We start from the raw sequence: 16,740 nt of genomic DNA on the forward strand, positions 1-16,740 counted from the left end.
CATGTAAATACATGCCTGATTTTCACTTTGCATAGTTTTGTTACATAACAGGACAGCAAACCAGACATTGCTTGTGTCTGTTAATTTAGACTACAACACACCCAGAGGGCTTTTTACTTGCCACTTAGTCTTGATTTCTTAACTAGTCTGTTTTGTTAAAATTCTTTAGTTTTAAGTATTGGGAAAGTCCTGTTCGTAGACTTCAATGGGCCTAGCAGGTTGTTTCTTTTGAAAGCAGCCTTGCTAGTTTTATTAGATGAAGAAAGCACAGAGTGGGGTCCATTGTCTTGTAGTGGACTTTGAAAGTAGATTCCAACAAAAGTACTGAAGTACATGCTATGAGGAAAGCCATGGATTAGAGCTGCTGAAACTTTTAAATAGACTGAACACAGTTAGGCATGCAAGACACTACCAAACAGAAGTGGTCTTCAGCAGGGGGGAGTACTCGACTAAATTGCATCACTGCTGTAAAGAACACTGTGTATATCTTTCAAAGAACACCACTGAGCTTGAAGAGGGACTAGAAAGCATTCACATCTACATCATACATGCATACTTTTACACTGGAAAATGTTTGCTATTTACTGGAATTCTGAGGAAGCCTCATCTGAGCTTTATGTAGATTCTCAGAACAGAGGAGGAGCACAGAAATATCCTGAAGCAAACTGGAACTGCTTAACAGTGATTTCTGCAATATATCTACAAAAGAGACATTTTTTAAGATAAGCCAATAAATTCCTATTACATCAGATTTCCTCTACTTTCTTCCAAGCACTTGATGACAGCACTTCTCCAACCCTCCCCCCCAAGCATCATTATTTTAACACACTACCAATTATGCATGTTAAACAATGCAGGAAATTCTTCCACAGACTGAGTCTCAAATGTGACAGAGTGAAAAAATAAGTCTGGACACTTCCAGGTTTTATTTGGTTTGTTTGTTTTTCTGTTTTTTTCCTTTTTGTAATATGTAACAGGTAAGAAGCATCAAGTTTTCTTAACCCATAACTGTTGATGCTGACAACTCAGTGACAATAGGAAATAATTTACTTAACCTGTAAATGGTATTTTTGCCAGGGACAGTACTACAGGGAAAAGCATCTTTTCTTGTCACTGTGTCCCCTTACTCTCCATGTTTTCTAGCTGATAAAAAGAACTACGGCTGAGAATGCACATTTGTCACAGATAGGAACACATGTTATTTCATTCTTTGTTTTCTGATTACAATTTAACCAGATTAATTTATCCTTCAGAAAGACAATCTGTTCATTAACCCATATTATGAGCAGAACAAAACATGCTCTTCCAGCACAATCTCAACATGTTAACCAGAAATAGCTCTAATCAGTTAAGGAAGGGGGAGAGAGGGGGAGGAGGGACACACAACAAGCTCCAGAGTTTTTACATGCAAAATTGTAAGACATATGCTCTATCCTGATTTTCACTTGTTCTATTCAAGCTATGCAATAAACTGTTGATTCAGAGGAGATTTAAAGAACCACCTTCGTACTTGTTTGAACCTGAAAGACTCGTAAAAATTTAATTGTGGCTAATATTAATGATCCTGGAGGCCTCAGGACACAGTCCAGTGGAAACAATTTGTGAGTCCACAGACAAATTAATTCCACATTATTGTTTGGAAATAGAGAAGGTAAATAACTGTGCCAGCTATTCCCTGCTTGCAAAGATGATCAAAATTAGACAAAGCATGAGAAGGATTATACAGGATACAGAAGCAAGGATAAATACCTTGGGCACTTCTGTAGTGCCAGCATTAGATATATTCAATATTTTTCCTTCCCTTCACCTGCTCTCCCCTCCCCAATTAAAAACAGACATTTATGTGCTGACCATTTTAGTAGTTCATATAGATGTAAATGCTGATCACTGCAATGAAGCAAATCCTTAGTTGCTTCTACTTGAAGAAACATTCTTAGCAATTACTGTTATGTACTGCAACATTACCTGCTCAATTAGCACCAGTAACTTAACACTATCACTGCTTTACTCCCATCAGGGTGAATACAAACTTCACAAACTGTATTGTTACTTTTGAGTTTTGCACAGAAAACGACAGCTGGGTAATAAACCTAATTGAGAGAGCTTTCCTGAGGACATGATATTTCCCAAGATAAAAGTGCACTCTCTTCTTTCTTGCACTCTTTTATGTGCATGTGTCCCTTTGTGCAGAGAATAAGGGCTGAGACTTTTAAGTTAATGGAAAATATCCTGGGAAATAATCACCAACAACATGAGGAGAGAATTGCCTCCTGTGGCACAAACAATGGGATCGGGAACATGTACCACTTAACCCTAATCCCAGATGTCAAACTTCTGCAGTATCTGAAAATTAATAGAAAACCAGTGGTTCCAGGAAAGGGTGTCCATTTAACAGAAAATGCCTGCCTGCAGAAGAGAACCACTAGAAAATAATCTAACTTAGTTGAATTCCACAAGGGAGCAGACCACCAAAACACAGCTTAACATTTATCTGGTTTCCATAATCTCCTCCTTCAGACTATGCTATGAACCTGTTCTCTCCTTCAGTTAGCCTGAAAAGGAGTTTCAGAACTTCTGTATCTTGAATTTGGACCTTATTGCCCTTGAGAGCAATATAGGTTTTACCACCAATTTTATTTAGAGAAGATAAGGTCTTATACATGTAGCATGTGTGCTGTGATAAGCCTCTGCAGTGATGTAAGATTTTTTAAAGTAGTAATAACAGGTCAATTGGCCAGCACACTGGCTGTATCTTTTAGAGTCATTTATTGCCATCATTTCATTTGTTAGCAAGTATGGCACCAGTCCTTTCATTCTCATTACCAGTGTACTTAGGCACCCTGCGAATCTGGTGATATTATAGACTTTGACATGCCTTCAATATATAATTGCCTTTTGCAAACATTTATTGCTCAGCTGAGTTGTGAGGCCTGCAAACAGTTCTGGCCAGTTGTACACTAAATCACTGCAATAGGTTCAAGGAAAACAGGTGTTAGTGAAGAACCATGTTTCAAAAATTGAGCATTTTTAGCATCAGCTTCACAATGTCCTAATCACCCACTGCAATTTATTCCTCCTCTCCTTTCCCATTCTCTGACATAAAAGCGGTATCTTAATCTACAGCAGTAAATGCAAGGGGAATGCACTTTTTCCATTACACCTCATCAGTCCAGTCATACAGTTCAGGCATCTCAAAAACAAAGTGTATCAATAAACAACAAAAGAGGAAGAACTTCAAGCAATAGCTGGATGCTCAAAATCCCTGTCGACTTGCCATTCTGCAAAGTGCTGGTGAAACTTAGCTGGCATCGTATCTGTAATTCTGGTCATCTGCCTTCAAGAAAAGGGGACAGAGGCAGACAAGGGCTAGACAACCAAGGAGATTACTATGGGTCAGTCAAAGTAATTTGTACTGCAAAAATAAAGTCAGAGGGGGATATCATTACTTTCTTTTGCTCTATATCAGAAACTATAACACAAGATTACAAACAAAAGTCATTTGACCCAAAACCCAGTGCTGGTATTAAAAACAAAACAAAAAAACTCATCTTAACAGTGATTGGTTTAGATAATGTAAATATTTCTACACTGTGGTATTACAAGATTTTTGATCTGAAATCCTTATTACAATTATAATGCACTGGTGACCATATTATTATCCTACAGCATAATCCTTTTAGTAAGGGAATTCTTCAGACAGAAGTTGTGACAAAGAGTAAACAATTTCAATTTAATTTTCTGGGTACCACTCAAAAGGCATGCTGGAGTTCGTCCTCATGGGCTGACATGTTGCAGATTACGAAAGAGATAAATTTTAAAAAGTAAAACAAATAACTTGAAAAGGAACAACTGTACTGCTAAATAGAACACAAAAAACTTTTGCAGCACCAGTCTGATTTATATTTTTTCCTGCCAGACTCCTAATAGGAGTTTAAAAAGGTCTTTCAGTAAGGCTCAAGCACCATAAAATACAATTTCCTTTATTGAATATACCAGTGGCTCTACAAGAAAATTATCCTGCAATTAACCCCCAAGTTTTAGAAAAGTTTCTATTTTAGAATGAAATGGGAAGTAAATTAGTAAATTGAGACTTAATCGGTAAAAGCCCATTAAAAAAATTAAAAAATTATTGAGCTCTACTTCCATTCTGCAGCACAAATAGGTGTTACTGTTTCCTCTGGAAAAAAGTTCTAATTTGTAGGGATATTAACCTCTTGGAGGCATGTCAATATTTTTACAGCATGCACTAAGACTTGCTTGTGTATGATGTATAGCATGGACAGTTAATTTTCCTATAAGTCATAATTCACAGGACAAACAATGTGAGTGGTATTAATGGAAAGAGATGAACAAGGTTATTTCCTTTTTGTGACTTTCTGCAGAGTTAAATAATAAGTAAAACTCTTAATTCAGCAAATTATTTAACTGGAACTATTTTGTCATTGCAAAATGGAATGCTAAAGCTTACCTATTTGTTATACTTGCAGATCCTATGCTTTAATGAACTAATGCCACTTAACTTGATTCTTTCGACTTATGAGCAATGAATGTAAACATTTTTGAAAAGGGAGCTGGCTTCTTTGACAGCTCATGACTACAGAATTTAATGGTTGATGTCAGTTTTCCCTCCCCTTATTAGTTTCAGGACTACATTCCAGTTTAATGAACTAGTTAAACTATTTTGATGAAAAGCATATTCAGTGCTTCACCAACATTCCCTTACCCTCGTGATTAATGAAATTATAGAATTGTTTCCTTTTCACTTTCCCAAGTTCTGCATAGACATATTTTGAAGACTAATTTTCTAAAGGTTACTTCTGCATGAGAACGGCAGCTGTTCGGCAGATGCTGAGTGTCCCAACTTTTCTTTGGCATCTGATTACTCTCATTCTGAAATAAAACCTGTCAGATAATTTCATAGCTTTCATTAATACAGCTCAATTTTGATGACCCTGCTGTCAATATTCTTATAACACTTTTCCTTGGCTTGAAAAGGGAAAGAAAAAATTATTTCAACAACTTTTACATTGCATCAGCTGAAATTAAGTAGTTGGAACAATCTATAATAGCAGATTAGGCTTCCTTCCTATCTGAATGCATACATGGTGACTAATGTAGCCAACTCCCCTTTAAAATAGGCTTTGGAAAATGCTGTTGTCCTTACTTTAGAGATAAGAAAGTGGAAGCAGAAGAGTTGAGTTTAATCAAGCCCTCACACCAGTTTGTGACCTATACTATGCAGGGTTAGGACCAGACAGTGTTTACATGAGACTGTTGCAACAGAGTTGGTACCGATTGCATAAGCAGATGCTAAACCATGCAGCATTCTGCATGTCCAAAATAATATATTTCCGTATAGCTCCAATTGATCTAAGAAGATTTAATTTAAACCAAAACAATCCTAGTGTCAATAAAAACAGTTTATTCAGATTAATTTACTAGATGGAATCATATCTTTGAAGTGTTCCAATTATTTTTTCCCTTATCCAAACAAGACCGTAAAACCTGTAGAAACAACCCAGAAGTAGTTAATCTCTGAGATTTTCACCCCCCCTGTGAAATGGTGTAAACTGGAATATTTGGGCAGAAAAGTTTTGGTCCTACACTGGATAAGTAAAAAGGGAAGTCAACTTTAAAATGCTGCTTGCCCCACCCCCCACCCACACACTTTCAGTGTATGAGAATAGTTCATTAGAACAAGCCAAAACACAGGTGTAATCCATGCTTGACAAGTTCACTTACACAGGCCTCAATAAACCTTTCAACTCAGTGACTTAATTTCAGCATAAAGTAACACTGTATTAGGAAGCATATTATGCTCACTCCCCTTTATAGCCATGCAGAAAAACATAATTCAGATAAAGAAATGTACAGAAAGTTACTTTGCTAGAACACAGTAGAAACTGTTTGGAGTTTGTTCCTTAGTAACTAGGACCTAAACGTTACAGTCTTTCAGTTTCACAAGCAAATCTGTATTTCATCCTCAAATTTCAATACAATATTAAAGATCTTGCTTCTTTGCTGAAGACAAACTAGAAGCTGCTGCTGCAAAAGTGTGTTAATAGCACCACATGTCTCGTTTCCTATTTTACAACCTATCTTAAGGAGAAACAAGTGAAAAAAAAAAAGTTTTAAAAAGCAGTTCCAGTAACAACTGTTACTTGCTTGACAGTTCAGTGAGTTTACATATGCAGGAATAAAAACATTTGTCCCAACAGCATCAAATCGATAGAAGATAACTAAAAGTGAACAGATTTGGGAGGAGCAGGGTACCAAATGTAGCAACATTTTAAATTCAGTATAATTTTGACTTCTGGAACAGGAGCAAGAAAGAGTCATGCTGTGGGCCATTAGTGCTTTGTGGTAGGGCCTTTACTGAATCACCTTGTTAAGCCAAATAAAGAAGGAAGTTTCCAAGATCAATCAAAACTTTATATAACCTTGACCACATTAGTGTCTCTCCCTGTGTTGGTCCATCAGACAAGCAAGGCAGGCTTCCATGTCAACATGGACAGGATGCTTTGTATGAATAAGGAAGTGATGGGTTTATGCTAAGAGGAGTAACATGGGGAAAAAATCCTGCCACAGAAATGCTCTCTGCCTTAAAACTCCTGTTACTATGTATTTAGCTTTATCCAGGGCTTAACCTGAAACAAAATTTTGTTATGTTACTGTAAATCCCTTCAACACCAGATTAGCTGAAGACTGATCTTTGAGGAAGATTGGGGAAGAAAAAGAGGGTGCTCTGGATGAATGTGTTCAAATATAGAGATCAGCCAGCACAGTTAAAGCAGGACAGAAAGAAGTGCAATCAGTAACTATGATAAGCATGCTTGGAAACAGTCTGATCTAGACACCCTCAGATCTGTAAAAGTGTAAGCGTAACTTCCCTAGCCTATCTAATTTCCTCTGCAGAGCAAGTGCATAGCTTGTAATAGCATCCTTTTGCTGGTTAAAAGCTGCCTATGCATTAGAATATTTCTTAAGCACAGTAGCACCAGCATACACACAAACCCCATTTTTGCAAGAACCGTAAATAACTTTGAAATCACACACAACACGTACACTGGAACACGATCTTCTATTCTATTATGTTCGGCACTATATTACCAAGTACACAGAATGGGCTTCCTTCCGAAGACAGCTTTCAATCCATAACTTTGAAAAAAAAAAAAAGCAGAGCATAGACTGATGCAATAATTTTTCAGTCTTTATCACATTTCATTCAAAGTCAAAAACCAACATTAAACAAGTTCTTGTATATATCCTGTAGAAAGTCTTGAATAAGTGGAAAAATAAGTTTAGTTAACCGAAAACTATCTTTCAGCTTTAAGATTAGCAAACTCTGCACACGTCCAGATTCAAAGTTTGCTGTATTTGCACATCACTTCTAAACATCTAAGGCAAGTTGAAGGCAAGAAGTAATTTACAGCATTGACATGCAGTGTGCCCTATCACTTCTCAACTGTCCCATCCCTGAGGATGTAAGACAGTCAAACCACTTTGCTATCTTCTGTTTGTTATACTCTTCCTTTTTATCCTGGATTTCCTGCATGCTGAACAGTTAGATGTCAGCATGCATTTGTTACCTTCTGAGAAGCTGAGAAAGAGGAAGCACTTGCACACTGCTAAATAGAGAACCCTCTAGCTTAAAAATGCTTGTCCATGCAAGATTCTCAGAATCATCAAAACCACAGAAAAGATGCAGTTACCTCAAATAAGTGAGACTGTTTTCCTAAGAAAAATTAATAAATATTTCCTAAGAAAGATTAATAAATTCATCTGAAAGCACAAAGGCGATGACTAGTGTGAAACTTGTTTACTAGCAAGAGAAACACTGGGGAGAAAAAACAAGACACAGCCAGCTGTGGAGACAGCTGTCCAACTAATAATCTGATTGTAACACCGCTGAGCAGGCATTCTCAAAACACATGCAAATAAAGCTCAGGCACTCTCAGAGTTTGAACTATATTTTACTTCACTTAAATGTTAGATAAAGACATCTATGCTCATTTCATTAATCAAGTTGACAGCTTTAGGACCTTGCAGAGACTACACAGCAACTTCATGAAAAAGCATAGCTATCCTACAGTCACAACCCAGCTAAGATACTACCTTGAAAATCCATTTATTACCATAACAAATCTCAGAGACATAATAAAGTCATCTTATGGTTTTTATGCTACAACTTCCAAGTTTTTCATTCTTCCTCTCCTTTCTCTGGCTCTCTACCCCAAAAGCTTTTTAAAAAAAAAAAAAGGTCAGAAACATGCAAGTAGCATTTTAAAAGGGCAAACTGATAGTGATGCAGGTGGAAAGCTTTCAGAGTGCACTGACAGCAATAAGAAATAGTGATTTTCTAAGCATAAATGCCAGAGCTTTTCAAAAACCCTTGGGCTAAAGAGGCAAGCCTTGATTACAAAACTGCCCTTCTGTCATTCTGCAGTCACATACACACTGCTTAACACTGGTTTGAAGGTTGAAATTCTTATTTAACTGGCAAGTTATCATAGTTCAACTATTTAACTTCATTTTAACATATTTGCATTACAGCACATGAAGCTGGTTAGCAGCAACAGTAACAGCTGTTGGTTAACTACTTCCAACATATAGTAGGGTGAGAGTTCCAGCCAGACTGATGAAAGAGAAGCCAAGGTAGAAGTTGGTACCACCAGTGAGTTTGATTAAACTTCTCTTTATACAGCTATTTGGCTCCAAACATCTCCCCTGTTTCTTTGGTACCTGGAGGAGGCTCAGCCTCACTTCCCTCACAGGCCAGAACAAACATATCTACTACAGGTGTTGTTTCTCTAGCATGGGATCACACATAATTATTGAGAAACTTTCCTCTAAAGCTTTTTTCACTCCCTTGAAGTGGGTTGGCAGTAATAAAGAGGAGCAGCAAGGTAAGCACTTGGAGGTCACACAGAAGTCATCACCAATGAATTTTGTACTTTAGCCAAGCCACCAAAAATACTGTGTAATGTCTGACTATGCTTTCCACTTCTGGACCTTCTCAAGTTCCATTAGCTATCACCCATTAGTTGCCATTATTTTATGGCTAACTTTAGAGTCCAAATTAATGTTAAACAACTCGCATCTTTGTTAAGAAGGATCTGAATTCAGATATCTGCAATAGGTCCAACTGGAACCTCTTTTTGCACCTGTTGCAACCTCAAAGAGACACACAGGTCTGCATTTTATTTCTCAGCAGCTGGAGTCTGCTTACACAATATCTGTAAGATGCCAGCATAGAACAAAGTCAGCTTAGTATTTGCTAGTTTGCTCAATCACAATCCACATCTACCTTTTCTTTAAGGCAGAAATATAGTCCTACAGATGGGCTGATCTGTAGCAACTGATCTCACAACAGAGGTCCAGCACAGGAAACACTACAGAAACATACTGTTAGCGAAGGAATTTGATTTCAGATTCAACAGAGGCTATACATGCTATTATTAGTTTTGTAGTCCTTTTTCGTCACTCATGTTTCTCATGAAAACAATGCATGACGATTGAATTTAAAACACTTCAGAAGCTACTTTGCACCTAACAGTGCCTTTGATCCACTAGAGTTCACACAATACCATGCCCCCCAAAAATTCATAAAAATTACAAACTTCTTTACTGATTCGACTGTTAAATCAGAGCTTCTACAGCAAGTAATGCCTAGGAGGGATCTCTTCTGACTACAATGAAAATGTTGATGAGTACACAACTAACACAAAACATTAAGATGGATGGACACAAAAAAACCTGCCAGTCTGACCCTGCTAAAGAACTTGGTGTTTTAGAGAAAATACATAGAATCAGCTGAGAAACCTGAATGAACACAGGAAATACAGAAAGACAAAGCTGAGCCTTCAGACCTAAGCTATCCCTTCAATAAATCCAGCTAGCGAAAATGTAGTGTATTGCATGCCCTGTTTTAGGGGTTAAATCTGCATCTAAGTGTGGCTTTCCTGAAGATATCTGTAGCACTGTAGAGACCTTCAGGTGTGACTGCAGACTCTGAACTCCTTTTGGCCTAACCAAAACCTAAAGATATACTCCATGAAGAAATTTAACTACCTGCTCATAGGCATTCAATCCATAAGATCATAGTCAGCACCAAATTAAAATCTCTGCAAATTCCAGCACTGTGATCAGTAGGATCCAAAACAGAACACCATTCTTACTTGCTCTCCTGCTAATGAAACTATCAACTGCCACTTGGAATCCACTTGTTTCTGGTTGCACATTACCCTGCTGGCATCTGCTAGCAGTACCAGTATGAAACATGATTGCTGTGAAGGTTAACAGTATCCAGAGAAAAGCAAAACAATTAATTTTGTTTAATTAGTATTAACAGCAAAACCCCCCCAATTTGATTTAAAAAAGGAAAGCTATACAAAGTCATCTTTACACTGCATGTTCACCAATTACAGAAGGTATCTTGCAATAGTTATATATACAGTATGAACCAAAGCAGGGGTTCCAAGATCTTTTAGGACAACAAGCTGTTGATAAATCAGTAAAATTTCCTTGAATGTCATAGTCTGTAGAGCAGAGCTTGTCAGAAAACACATGTAGCAACAGAAAGTAGCATGTCACATAATACAAATGTTCTGTCCTAAAGAAACAAAGACAACATACTTCAAGCACTCAAGGATTAAGTCCACAGTAGGAAAAAGGAAAAGCCCATAGCAGAAAAATTATAACTTCTGATCGATTGCTATTGCTCCATCACCAGAGAGTTGCAGTGTGTGCACTTTTAGCTTTGTTTAACTATGTTCCAAAAAAGTTTAAATAACATAATGGTTAAACGAGGGGGGGGGGGGGCGTGAATGGGAGGGAGGAGGAACAACCCAAACCAAACCAACAAACACACAATAGAAAAGCATGCCTGCTTACATGCGATTTTGCATGTAGAAACATACAGAGAAAAGCTGTGGATTAACATAGCCTTGTCCTCTTTTCTTCTCCTAATGATGCAGTGGCACTTTCTGTAACTCGTAGTCTGAGATGTCAGGGTGAATTCAGAAGGGTTGACAGTGGTCTTGTATTTTCATTTCAGTTCATCCCTGATGAACTTAGAGGGTGCATAATTACATACCTTTGAAAAATCCAGCAGGATCTAATTCTCAGGTTTTTTAATTTGCACTGTCACGTTTTTATCTAAGAGGTATTAGCTGTAGTTGCTAACCACTTTGCAGTTAAAGATTTTCTGTGGGCAATCACTTGTCCTTGTCTGATAGCTGCTCAGCTTGATTTTGTTCAGCCCATGCAAAAGTCTTAAGTCTTGAAAGGAACAGCTCATGTGACATTCCAACTAAGGAACTGAGTCTCATACATCAAGAGAAGAATGATGAAAAATATGCTCCTATTAACTTTATGTTGGGAAAATCCCTCTACAAAATGCAAGGAATAGTCATGATTTCTTCATTAAATGTTGAACTAACAAAAAGCAATTAAAACCTAGCTTAGTTTTTGTAGACTCAAGAGTATTTCACATAGATTTAAACTTTGACGTAGGAGCTTGGGAGGAAAGCATTATGGAAAACTGTGCTCAGAGTCAGAGAGTATTTTTAAAGTTCATAATAAAACTGACAAACTCCAAGAATAAACAAATATAGATACAAACTTCAGCATCCTCAAACACAAAAAATCCTGTAAATGCACCTGTCAATATGTGAGTAGAGAAGGAGTGGCTTTAAGAAAATAGAGGGGAGAAACTATTATTAAGCCACTTGACTGTTATTTCCATTAGCATAAACCTTCTGTGTGGCATGTACATCCAGCAGAAGCTCTCCTTAAAAGTCTTCCAAATATTTGTTCACAGCACTGGGCTTTAAGTCTAAACATTTAGGTCTCTAAAGTTATCTCTCAGGCCTGTTTAAAGTTTTGTATGCTTTTCAAATAAAGATCTCAATTATTTGTTCTCATACTCAGTATGTTTGTCTGCTTCTCCTAAATAGAGCCAGCAGCTACTTTAAAAACAGAGGGATAAAATTTAGAAAGTATCCATTTTCACTCATCCTCAGGTTCTTCCTTTTTCACCAACCCTGATGTTTACCAATGGGAAACATTAAATTTTCTATGGCTTTGGAGGGCCAGAAAGAGAGATTTCCCAGTAAATAAAATGTGGCTGAGTATTGGCAAACCTTTAGTTCCTGCATTAGGGACATCAGGGTCAAGAGGGCTCCTCCTTGCGTGAATAGTTCCTTTATCATTAAGCTGATGTTTCACAATCAGGATGGAGCAATAAACAGTAAAAGTAAGGAACTGGAGAAGAGGGAAATAAATGAATTGGCTTATATTGGCTTCTGTCACCAAAAGTCATTCCTGCAGCAGGGTAGGCAAAGGTATTATCACTGTGGATGTCTGCCTTCTCTTCCTTCCTACAGTCCCAGGCCACAGCAGCAAGTGGCAAGGACAAGCCATAGACTTTTTATTCAACAGACAGAGGTGTTGCACTATTCTAATTTCAATAAATATAGCACTTATATCACTACTAAAAATGTTTCTTTTTGCAGATATTCCATAGCATTAAGACATTTCTATTCTAAGGTTACTGCACATAGGGAGTGAGGCTGCATAGTTCATGTCAATACATCATTGTGGCTGAGTATCTTTGGAGGGCTACATAAATTGTCATGTGAAGCACCTCAGACAAATTTTCATCTGAGCAATCAGCTCTACTCAGAAGACCACAGGCAGGCAGCAACCACCCCATACGGTCCAGAATGAGTCACTTTTTAAATCAGCATCTATGTAGCATTGGTCCAAGAAGATTTGAAAGCACTTTCTTTAGCACATAGTTATATGATACCTAAAATAATCAAAAGGAAATGGATTCTTCACATAAGAGACTTCTAAAAGATGTTTTTAAAGAAGTTTATTTTTAGACATTTCTCAGTTAGGATTAGGGAAAATCTTTCCTTTTAGCGTACCTTACAATACTCAGCTTTTGAGTTTTCTGAGTATCTTAAATGCATAAAGATCAGTATTTATTGCAATATATTTCTACTGTGATGTGTTGTAAAAATATTTTTTTGTACACTTCAGACAGTATTTAATACAGCCCTCTTAATAATCACTTAAACTGTTGGTACAGATATACTAGTCTGTATGTGAATTCAAAGTCTGTTGATAACCTACTTGTGTTTTAAGTGGTTAAGATCACACTACCTTTGTAGCCATGCACACAGTTTCTATCGTACATACAGCTAGTGTTAAGCTCAGATGAGCCCAAGAGCTAACCTGAATGGGGAACAAGGGCAGCAGAGAACTAGTCTCTGAGTAAGTCCTTGTCACCTTTCAGAGTGGTTCTGGAAACAAAATCAGTATTGCTAGCTCAACTGGAACGTGTCATAGCATCCTTGCATTTACTAACAACCATGTAACATTCAGTAGCTGATTATACTGTTTGAAGAACTTTACCCACCACGTTTTAAATGGGGACATTAAAAAGAATACCAGCAAAGTAATAGCAAAGCTCAATACAGCTCTGTAGAGTCACATGAGGGTCAGCAAGGACTGAAAGCAGAGTGAAAGAAAAGGCTTTTAAGATGAAGACTGAAGGCTGTTTAAAAAAGATACAAGAATAGGGAAATTAGTCAAGTCATGGAAAATCCCAAGAACAAATTCAGGGAGCCCATGGAAGAGGCTAGAGGAAGATGCTCAGGAACAAAACAGAGGCAAAGATTTGGCGGGAGTGGGGGCTGGGGTACAGGGGCAGGAAATGCGCATTTTCAAATCAACAACATTCTGGATGGTAAGAGAATAAAACAGATGCTAGGAGCATTTCAAAGACTCAGCAGAGCCCAACAGAGACAGCTAGGATATTGGCTGAGAAAGGACGACTACAATGCCTATTTCTGATACACTTTACAGCTTACTCCTGATGAATTCCTGATGCCATTTACATGATACTTCTACACCCCAGAGAGCTTCAGTTAGGCTAGACTTCACCCTGCCATCCTCTTCTGTAAGAAATACCATTCCCCTTCTTCCCATCACTTCTCACATAGCAGTTGAATAAGAAAAAAACTACAAGTATGAGAGAAAACAGGCAGTGAAGTTTCCAGTTACCAGAAGAGTGAAATTAGAGCAAGGCAAGACTTTCATTTTATCTAACCCGAACTTAAGACAACAGAAATATGAGGAATCATCGGACCAGCAAGACTCAACATAGAAACTGAAGTATAATTGAAAGTAGTAGAGGTAAAAGTGAAATCATATGAACATAAGAATACCATCAGGAGCTACCATGCGCTGAAGAAGGAAGGCCTTCCACGTTGTGATGTAGAGAGATACTCAAACCAAATATTTTCATCTGGCCATAGTTCATAAGAGACTACTTTTTTTTCCTCACTGTCCTGCACCCATCTCCATCCTACAGTGTGGTCTGTCAAACAATCCATTCTAATGAAGTGCCCAATAAGTTTATACTTCTCATTTTGTATTTTAAGTAATGATCTTTCTGACACTTGAGAATTAATTGTGATAAGGATCACAAGGAAAAAAGCCAGCTAACTATTCTCTGATACCAACATGAATTTCATCTTAAACTGAGACTGGATCCATTAGTTTTGCATTGAGTTAAGCATGCCAAGCTTAACATACCTTCCAATGAAAATATTTTTTTTTTCCTTGAGGATGTTAAAAAGGTTTGGGGTTTAACCTAGAATAAGATTTCGGTAAGATTTGATAACAGCAAGAGCATACTTAAAAAAACCCAATCTATGTATTTCACTTTCCAACATCCCTTTATAGTTTCAAGCCTCCATTGGCCCATCCATCCACTGTATACTACAAAAGAACATTTAATAGGGTACTAAAATAGTAACAATCAGGACACTGCCACCAAGAAGGTCTGCTATCGGAAGCAGACAGAAAGCAGCCACCAACTGAAGTGGAATTTAAACCACAAACTTTTAGGATCAAGAATGATGCCCTCTTCTAAGCTCACACAGTATCAATTATACCAACAGAACTAATGAACCATTTTCCCAGTCTTCCAAATTTCAGATCACCCTTAGTAAATTTAAATTATAAAGAAACAAATCGAAAACATAATGACCAGAAGATCTAGTTAATATAAACAATTCTGAAATAATTTCCCAAGTTACTCATTCTCACTTATGCCCCACACATCTTGCTGAGCTATTTTTCATGGTTCACCATCACTTGCCACCATATTTTAATGGATACTACATCTATAAAAAGTTACTAACCCAATTTGTACTGCTCTATGATTTAATACATGCTATTTATTAATAATTAGTTTTGTAGAGGAATTCTGCCACATAAACGAGATAGGACGATTATCAACTCCTTATGGCTTCGACAGAAGTCATTCTCCTGAAGTAAGAAATAACAGCACAAGAGCTGCAAATGCCCGTGCGAGGCATTCAGCCTTTTCCCCCAGTTACCCCAGCTGACCTCCGGGACCTGGACTCGGACATTCAGACACGTTTTCCTCACAACGACAGTGTTCAGTACCAAAAAAATAAAAGGAAGGAAGTCAGATCAAACAGAAGGGGATCAGGACGCTTGGCATCACCTTCCCTTCTTCCTCACAACACAACATCTACTGAGGCAGAAAAAAAAAAAAACAAACACTCCGGCTGCTACAAGAGCCGCATTCACAGCTACTGGGTTTAGCAACAGACGGGCGGGCTTGCGGGCGCACCCTCTGTGCGTGAACTCCTCCAAATGCCAGGACCAGCCAGCTAAAACCAAAATCAGCCCCAAGCTCTTCTACCGTTTCGGGGAGAAAGAAAAAGAAACGCGGACCCATTTAATCACTCTGTCATTAAGTAGCTAGGAATGATTAAGAGCTTTCCCCGCGCTCCCGGTCGAGGGACAGTTAATTGGCACCGGGCTTTGTGAGGATGCAGCCACAGGGTTGGGATTTCCCAGGGAGATGCCTCGCTCTCCAGCCCGGCAGCGCTGCTCCCGCCTGCCCGCCTAAAGGAGCGGTATTTTCCGCTCCGGGCCGCCCGGCAGCACCTGCTGCCGCCGCCCGCCGCCACCACCGCCGCCCTGCACCCCTTGGCCTCGGCGGCGCCCGTTGTACCTGCAGGATCTTGTCGAGCCCCTCCTGGCCCAAGCAAGGGAACTGCTTGAGTAGCTCCGTCTTCTGCCGCTTGTAGTCGTCGGTAGCCGAGCGCCAGTGCGGCTCCTCCAGCACCTCGAAGATCGCCGCCCCAATGGACAGGTAGAAGATGATGGCCGAGGTCAGCAAGGGTCCTCTGTCCACCATAGTGCCGGCGGGAGGGCGGGCGGAGCAGGGGAGGCTGCCCCGCGCTGCAGCTGGGAGTGCCTGAAGCCGCCCTGCCTGTCTTCTGACACCTCTGCCTTCCCCTGCCGTCCGCCGTGCCTCCTCTTCTGGCCTCTGCCGCGTTCCCTTGGAGTCTTCCACACACTCTCCTCCCACTCTCTCCTCCTCCCTCTTTCTTCCCTCCTCTGCTCTGCTCCACTCCACTCCCCTGTCTGCCTCCTTCCCCCAGTTTTCTCCCCTCCCTCCTCAGCAGCGCTTTGAATTTGGTGCCCTCCCGCTTCCCCCCCCCGTCACCCGCCCGCGCATGCGGATCTATGGCCGAGGGAAAGGCCAGGGGGTTGCCTCCGGGGTGCTGCCGTACCTCCTGCGGGCTGGCCCGGCCCCGGTGAGGGGCGGACGGTCTCCGCAGGACAGGAGAGCGGTGGTTGGCTCTGACTATCGCCCGCCCGTGAGGGGCCGCCGCGGGGGATGGG

General features: G+C 39.4%; 1 protein-coding gene across 1 annotated transcript in view; it reads right to left on the reverse strand.

Moving 5' to 3' along the window:
- KCNK5 (potassium two pore domain channel subfamily K member 5) overlaps nt 1–16,249 on the reverse strand; it is a 32,077-nt gene extending 15,828 nt beyond the window's left edge. The window contains exon 1 of the mRNA XM_054399124.1: nt 16,064–16,249. Within this exon, the coding sequence (XP_054255099.1) occupies nt 16,064–16,249 (186 nt within the window). The remainder of the gene's footprint in view (nt 1–16,063) is intronic.
- Between the last annotated feature and the right edge of the window lie 491 nt (nt 16,250–16,740).

The sequence above is a fragment of the Indicator indicator genome, chromosome 2, assembly GCF_027791375.1.
Source record: "Indicator indicator isolate 239-I01 chromosome 2, UM_Iind_1.1, whole genome shotgun sequence".
Taxonomy (NCBI): Eukaryota; Metazoa; Chordata; class Aves; order Piciformes; family Indicatoridae; genus Indicator; species Indicator indicator.